At 38.5% G+C, this 8,964-nt stretch overlaps 1 protein-coding gene across 2 annotated transcripts in view; it reads right to left on the bottom strand.

Annotated features, from left to right (window-relative positions):
- Window positions 1–3,329: 3,329 nt before the first annotated feature.
- The window catches only part of LOC126973882 (protein jim lovell), a 39,944-nt gene continuing 34,309 nt past the window's right edge, over window positions 3,330–8,964 (bottom strand). For both annotated transcript variants that reach the window (XM_050821240.1, XM_050821241.1), the window contains exon 3: window positions 3,330–6,400. In XM_050821240.1, the coding sequence (XP_050677197.1) occupies window positions 5,751–6,400 (650 nt within the window). In that variant the 3' untranslated portion in view covers window positions 3,330–5,750. The remainder of the gene's footprint in view (window positions 6,401–8,964) is intronic.

Here is an 8,964-nt window from a genome sequence, read left to right as displayed (position 1 = left end):
GAGACCACACGGGAAGCACCAGCTTTCAAATAATAAAAGAATTATCAAAATCGGTTCACCCAGTCGAAAGTTCTGAGGTAACAAACATAAAAAAACATACCGACGAATTGAGATCCTCCTCCTTTTTTGAAGTCGGTTAAAAATAGCTAACCGACGCAGGCCTGCTATTTTTTTATGAATCTGGAGAATAGGAGAGCGTACCTATGGGTCACTCGATGCTACAAAAGACCAAAGTGATCACCGCAATCAATACTCTGATGCAGTACCAGAGGAATTGTACTAGCGTTATAGCCCTTTTAGGCCAGTACCTTTTAATAAATATAGATATATTATGTATAGAAATGAATCAAAAATATAAACCTATAGTAAATTAATTAAAAAGGAAGTCGACGAGGTCAGTGTGTTTTCATAGTCTGTGACAGTAAACAACAGGCGTTGACATAGAGTACAGATATCAATGACAGGTGTTGTCAGTGATGACATATATCAGCGCAACGTGGTTTTTAACCGACTTCGAAAAGGAGGTGGTTCTCAATTCGAATGGTATCTTTTTTAAGTATGTACACAGATTACGCTGAGATTTATGATCTGATATTCGTTTTTCTTTTTTAGTTTGATGCGGAATGTTTGCCATTTTGTCCCATAAAAATTTGACTTAGTTTGATCTAGTAGTTTTCATTTTATGAGCATTTTTATGAATATTTTTGTTAACATGGATGGTGTAACAATAGTTTGTGTAATGCTTTTTAGGAGTTTTCATCTTGTCATGACAAGACAGCTGCCTGTCATTCATACCTAACAAACGTTCTACACAATATTTCAGTGTCTCACTAGAACATGATACAGGATCTATATTGTTTAAGGCTCGCGGAAATTACTTACTACTTACTTAAAATATTATTATTTAATATATGACAGTAAAAAGTAACGAAATAAAAAAAACTACGTTTAAAAAAACCGACTTCAAAAACAGAAACTTAATAATAATACACCTCTTATACAATTCTTTTACCTATAATATTAACAAAATACTACTATTTGCATATGCTACCTATTGATAGGTTTGAAGTCGGTGTTCTCGGACGCGTGACTCTGAACGGGATAGCTTCGTCTAGAACTAAAAAACCCAGGCCACATGACTACCTACCAACAGAAAACAATGATATCTAATTATTATATATTTGACTTACCTAATTGTTATAATTATTTATTAATATTGGCAGATTCAAACAAAATTATTTTCTATCAAATTATTATAACGTGCCAACCCTGGTTGCTCCACCGGCACTCACGTAGTGATCGCCGGTTCGCATCCTCTGCCCCAAATGCAACTCCTCTTCCCACTTCTGTCCCCTATTTATCGGGCAGTTATACATTCTATACTTATTTTTCTGTATACATTGGATGCATTTGCATGTTTTCCCTATCCATGAAGAAACGTAGGCAATCTTGGGCCGTGAAAGGCAAAGGATTGATGCAATCGAGATTTGTTGTTGCATACGAATGTTAAGAATACCTTGGATTCTGTTATTCTTTCATATTTTGGTCACACAATGCGCAGAGCCGACGAAAGCTTGGAAAAAATTATCGTGGTTGGATATACCGAAAAATCGCGCGGTCGTTCTCCAACAAGATGGACTAACCAAATTTAAGACTCATCATCTAAATTCTCCACAGTTGTAAGAGACGCGTTGGACAGTATCCGGTGGAGGCATATCATCCGCTCCAGATGCAACTCTAATGCTGACCACGATTCTCAGACATGAGGGATCGTCCCCAGAGAGAGATTCGATGCATTATTTGTATCATTGTGTTTATTTTTTTACAAAATATATTCCTTATAGGTAGTAGGTGCAAGCTTCGCGTGTGGTGTCGCACCAGAATAGCACCACCCATCTCCTCCCGTGGAGGATGGGCAGCAGCATCCTTCCGAGAAGCACCAATATGCACTGCGATCGCTAACCCGCCTGCCAAGCGTGGCGATTATGGCAGAAAACCCCCAAAATGAAAACAGACACTGAAAGGGCCCGGCGGCCCCGCTCGTGATAGCCACTGGTCACGGTAGCAGCCACATAAGTGACGGGGCTGGGGTCGCCGAGAATCCCCGGGCAACGCTACCACCAACCAAAAATGGCCCTGGCAACATATAATGTCCCACTTCAACTCTGTCATGGGAGACTTCAACGCAAAACTGGGCAAACTTAGCGGCGATGAGTTAAGAGTGGGTTAAATTTGGTTATGGAAATCGTCACGCCAGAAGCCTGATGCTGCCTGACTTTATGGAGAAGGATGATCTCTTTATGATGAACTCCTGCATGAAGCCGGAACAACGCAAATGGACTTAGATTAGTCCCGATGATGCCACAAAAAATGAGACTGATTTCATCATGTCGACCAAAAGACGTATATTCATTGATGTCTCTGTGATCAACTTAAATAAAACTGAGAGTGATCACCGCATAAGAGGCACATTGAATATCAATCCAAAACTGGAGTGGTCTCTACTGGTGAAGACTACGCTTCGAGCTCGATGGCCTCAATACAGCTCCCCAAGGAGTACCTTACCCGTACTCTTAAAATGGACATGGACAAGACGAAGATCATGTCTAATGTCCTTGTCGCACCTACTCCCATAACAGTTAGGAACTGTACACTCGAAATTGTTGACGAGACAAATACTACCTTAGACAAATAATGCAGTTGGGCAGGTCCAATTTCGCGAAAGGGATCACTCGTCGAATACATCGGATGGGCAGCGTTCGGGAAGCTCCGTAAGACGAAGGCTTTTAACCAATGTGTGTTGCCAGTGATGAAATACGCAGAAGTGGTCGCTAACTATGGACCTTATGAGGAAGCTCATTGTCGCTCAGCGGGCAATGGGCTCGGAGTTTTAATTATTTATTATAGCTCGACGGACAGATGGACGTTTGGATAGTAATGTCGTCCAATGGCGACCACGTACCGGAAGGCTGGTAGGCCAAACGTAAGATGGGCCTACGATCCGGTCAAGATCGGCGGAATAGGTTGGATGAGGGCAGCACAGGACCGATCGTCATGGCGATCTTTGGAGGAGGTCTTTGTTGAGCAGTGGAAGTCTTCCGGCTGAAATGATGATGATCAATAGGTACAAGAAAAGCCACAGCACACACAGCAAAGCATGACCAGGTTCTGTTAGTGGCATTAACCACTATTTTTCATTTTCCCTCCATTATTTTGCTTTTTTAGTAGGTATATAGTTTAGGTAGGTAGAGATAGTCGATGTGATATGAACCAAGGAACATTTCATGAATGCGGTTGGTTGTGTTTTTCGAGAAATAAAAGCCCGCAACGGTATTCCATAACTTTATTTTATTTTTTTTACACTTTTACGTCGGTGTCGAATTTCACTACATCGCTCCATCATTTCCAATTCAATTAATTATTTGACAGAATGCCACTAGAACATAAATATATTTTTCGTATTAATTAAGATCAAATAGATAATCTTTTTTACATTCTAATGTAACGATTTAATTTATTTGTAATTATATTAGGCAAAATACAACAAAAAATAATTACACAACTTATTAATATTATTATACTCTTTGTGTGAGAGAACAATTATTTATTACTAGTGCTAAGACCATTTAAAATACAGTATATAAATTACACATAACGAAATTGGAGGAACTAAACTCTTTATTCTATTTAAGTAACGGAATCACAATAATGTTTTAATAAAAAATTATGAAAAATCTTATAAATAGATATTATTATGATAAATTTTAAGTAATTTTATGTTGCTGAGAAATAAAGACTTTAGTATAGAAGAAATGTTTCGTCTGTCAGCGAGTAGATCTGAAATACTTAATAAGATTTTGTGAAATGATTCCGATTAATACTTATAAACTATTAATAATTGAGATTCATCATTTACATTACAAATAACTATAATCATTTAATCATTGTTAATCGCCGTAACAAATAACATAAGTAACTAAAATAAAACGTCAATTAAAACTTTAACAAAATCACTCTAATACTGCTGAATTTGTACGAAATATATCTAGGCAAACAACAATCACAACTCATATAGGAATGTAGAGAAAATAACAAATTGTGCGATATATTTGGCACATCTAACCTAACACGGCGCCAGTTATTCACTTAGAATATGTCTTGTTCTACATTAGTTCTGTTCAGAGAAACCAATAAATTGTGTATCAACAAAGCTATTGATGCATAGACACAATTTAAACCAGAAGTGTCATAAGAGAAAGCGAAGGAAAGTAAATAGTAAAACCTCGATATAATAATTAGTTTAATCTATAAAATCCCTGTAACGACATATTGTAGATGACGCAGGTACCTTGCTCCGTGTTTGAAGTGTTGTTTACTGTTAGATCATACAAAATAGTCGAAAATAGTATTCAGTCTTCTGATTAGAGATTTGCAGTTCCATAACGTCATAACCTCAATGTCAAATCAATAACTTGTGATAATTACGAAACTAAATAAATAGCCTTACATCGCGTAGAATGTAATCGACTGAAAAACTATAATATATTCTCAACATAGATTTATAATTAAAATATTTACAAGTAGGCATAGACATTGAAGACGCGAGTTACCGACCGGTATACCAACTACACTGTATACAATTATCTAAAGCCAGTTTTAAACCCAATTATCCTAAACTTTCATTATTCACTAAAATTTCGAAAGCTCCTTTTCATTTGAACATTGAGTGCAGATACATTATTTGTCTAAGGCGACCACTGTCGTATGTTTCATTGTTATTGATAATGAAATCTTGTTTTTTATTGTGTAATCATAAAGTTGCTGACGTCACGAAGCAATCAGGACCACCCGAACGGTCGCGGCTCCGTCTTGACTTCGGAATCACGATTTCCGGATCGCGACGCTGCGTCTACGAAACGGCCGCAATGCCTTTTCCCTGGCCTATTATTTCCCCGACAACTCTAGTTACGACATAGCCAGTAATTTGTGGGAAACGTATCGGCTCCGAGTTCGATTTATTGTTCGAATTGTATGTGTGTGGACTCACGACAACTTCCCGACTCTCGCGACGACAGAGATTCTGTTCTTTCACTAAAACTACAACAATTACATACAAACTACTATGTACCACTTCGACATTGATGTCCACTTAACCAACGGTCACTATATACGACTATCAATAACTATTTACATTTAAAAATTGTTTATTGATTTATAAACTACGAAATATTTTACAAACTTTGGTGAAATGTAGGAGTCGACTCGAACATTTAATGTATAATCTACATTCGATTAACATAATATACATAAGAAAATACACTTTACAGTAAAATGATATGAAATATTATCTAAAAATAATTAAAAAGGAATGTATTAATGGAATGGTCAACAACAAAGAGTTACGGTAACAAACACAACACCGTCCAACACAATTATTGCACTCCTCGGCTTCAATCCCGAACGCAAGTACGCGATTTAAATACATTTACAAATATTAACATATTTAAATATAAATTTAACTAATTTGACATCATTCGACACCAAGAGATCGAACCCTGACTTCGAGCGAGAGGAACTAAACTTCTAAAAGCATATTATAGTGTACGAAGATTTAGATCTGCACGCAATATATCGCCCGTATAATATGCTTATAAAACCGAGTTGCTCCGTACTATCCAATTGGAAGAAAAATCATAAGAGAAGGGTGAAAGGAGTTTTGGAATCGAAGACGTTATTGTTCAATGGAAGTTTTAATCCTGACCATTGTGGTGTAGCAGGGTGCGGTTATCAGGCTGATGGGCAGGGTGGGGAGGGTTACGATACGTGTCTCCCTCCTCGTCTGCCGAGTTCTCCTTCGACCTGTCACTCTTGCAGTCTTCCTCCTTCGTAACGACGGACATCGGGTCGAGCGCCATCGGCATCGACTGGTATAACTCTCTGGCCTTATCGCTCGGTGGCAACAGATGAAGCATATTAAGAGGCATCGGGAAACCAGGCGGGAACTCCGGGTAGAAACCTTGCTGGAATGGATTGAACATTGGGTTGGAGGAAATGTCCGGCTCCGAACTGGCCGGCCTCTGGCCCGAGTTCTGGTGCTGATCGTCCTTGTCGTGGTGCTTGTTTGGAGGATGGTTATTGTTATTGTTACCCGCGTTCAGATTTAGCACCTCCAGCGGTCCGCCTATACAGTCCTTCCTCAGCTGCTCCAGTTTTAAGCTCTTTCCGTATTTACCTCGAACGTACATTAATAGAGAGTTGTATGGGATCCCGAAAATTCGGGACGCCTGGCTTGTGGTCATTTTCTTGTTCCAAACGTGTTGTAGCGCTTCTGTCAGTTCAGCGTTAGTCCAGGATCGTGGAGGACCACCTCGCGGTGCGCTGTGCTGGCCTTTCGGTCGCCCTGCGGAAGATAATAGAATTTAGAACTTTCCAAAAACCTCAGTGATGCAAGGCAACCAGAGAAACTGTCAGAATTATGTATCACGTTGTTAGCAAATTGATTTTAAACTTTTTTAAGAGAATTGCAGACATTACTAAGGTCTTAAATACAGCTAGCTATCTCTGCAGTAAACTGTGGAAAATAGCTGGGGCAGCTTAGTTTGCGGATCATAGACTGCTCGCAAAGTGGAGGCAACAATTTCGAAGTACATTCAGTAAAATAGAAAAAATCAACTAAATTATTAGAGCATGCCAATTGCAGTGGTATACAGTGAATATGATTTTGATTTATTTGATACAAAACAAAACCACATAGATTTAGTCAGCGTATTAACAAAAATAATAAAAAAACCGTCAACCGTAAATTTTACACTATAATTAATATTTATTTGTAAAAAATTGTTATTAATTTTACCGAAATTGAAAACTTTACATGTTACCAGCTATAAGTTTAATAATTTTTTTTCAAATAAAAACTTAAAGGTGGAATGTGCTTGTATACGTATTGATCGATACTGAACTGCCAGAATACTTGTACTATAGATACTACTGCACCGCTGTTTTATGTTACAAATAGCTATGGTGGCATATATACAGTAAGTACTGGTTCTAAATATATTCTAGAAGTTTATTTGATGGTTTACTAGCTGATATAGCGCACGATATATGCCGTGTGCCGATAATGCACCGCAGCTATCTAATAACTGTGTTTTGGCTGAACAAGTCGGCGACAGTACACCAAAATGAGCGGGTTCTGCTCGACTCCTCATTAATTCGACGCCAGCACGCGACTATTAAGGCGGTTCTGAAAGAACTACATACCGCAGCGATGTCGCGCATGTAACTTGATACTTTTATAATTTCCGAGGATCACGTTAAATCAAATATTGAGGGTGGATGCTATTTCATTACGGAAATTAGTTTTTATTCTAATGGACTTATAAGTCACGCAAAAGTAAAAGCGGTTTGAATTAAATTTCTGAACACAAAGGTATCTTTCTTCAACTTATAATCGATTGGGTAAATTTCCAAATCTGGATATGTGTTTAACTTCGGGTTGAAGGAGTTTCTAATCGCATCAACCAAGCATTGGCGATTAGGATGTGAAGTGTGAAATATTTCCTAACCTTGTGATTCTCACCAGTATTCATATTATCATTGCTATAGTACCTTTAGTGCCAATAGCTTAAATCTGGTAAAACCCTTACCATCTGGATATGAAACGTTCCTAGTTTTTCAAGTAACTTTCTTCCACGTAAAACCAAACTGTTTCCTGACTCATCTAAAACGTGTGTTAGTATAACGTGACCTGTGCGTTCTTGTTTCATGTAAAAGCTTCTTAATTTTTGTACATTATTGACTGATCTCTATATATATAAAGGACAAACACTGCGTTGGATTTTTTGATCCTCAGCAACCACAAGGTGCAGACCCTATAATATCGTTGGTAAGGTGTTGATGCGAAAAACTTAAAATCGTTGAAGTTGGGCTTCCAGGTGGAAACGAAAACTTTCAAAAGCTAGTCAGGTTCAAACATTAACCATAGAATTAGTTGTGGGTAGGAGACACGCGAGATTCGAGCGGATAATCACTAGTATAAACATATACACTTCAACTTAAATGCAGAATTATCAACGGGAGTAACAGTGCTAATCGATGTGGTATTGTTGGTGCGAGACGGTGCAGCATTGTACACATGTCTGCATGAAACGTGGTATCAGATCGTCTTAGTGTACAGTCGGGACAATAGTCGTTTAGCATTATACGGCGTTGCGAGAACATTCGATATATGACGGGACTGCAGTGCAAAACTATTATTAGCTCCGCATGTCAGATACATAATAACTATTGTGTTTGGTCGCGTTTGGCTTTTGCAACTGGTGTGTGCATTTCGTAACATAATTGAATACGGACTCCATCTTATTTCATATTATTTCTGAGTTTCGTAATGCTTGTCGCTTGAGATACCTTTGGGCGCATTGTTAATGTTATAAGTAATTTGTAGGTGGACGTGTTGAGCATTGCGTGGTCATATTAGAGAGTTGTCACGCGCTATGGACTTGCATGTGTAGACGCTTAGGTACAGGATGATGAGAATTTCATGGAGAGTGGATCCGAAACGAGGCGATTCTGTAGCTAACGGCGAAATAAAGAAAAGGAAGGCCCAATTCTTTCGTTATATCATGCGCCATGATAAAGCTGGTACAACTAATCCAAGGAAAACGGAGACCAGAAGTTTGTTCGGGTTTTTTTATGAAAATAAGGGACGAGACGAGCAGGACGTTCAGCTGATGGTAATTGATACTCCTACTATTCTTGAAAAACCTAAAAAATCTGAACGACACTACAATTACGCTCGTCACCTTGAGACATTAGATGTAAAGTCTCATTTGCCCAATAATTTTATTAACTACGGCGCCCTTCTGTCCGAAACACAGTAATACTTACACATTACTGATTCTCGGCAGAGATAGGCGCCGTTGTGGTACCCATAATCTAGCCGGCATCTGGTGCAAAGGAACCTCC

Source organism: Leptidea sinapis, chromosome 30 (assembly GCF_905404315.1).
Source record: "Leptidea sinapis chromosome 30, ilLepSina1.1, whole genome shotgun sequence".
NCBI classification, from domain to species: Eukaryota; Metazoa; Arthropoda; class Insecta; order Lepidoptera; family Pieridae; genus Leptidea; species Leptidea sinapis.
This window is presented reverse-complemented; position numbering and strand designations above follow the sequence as displayed.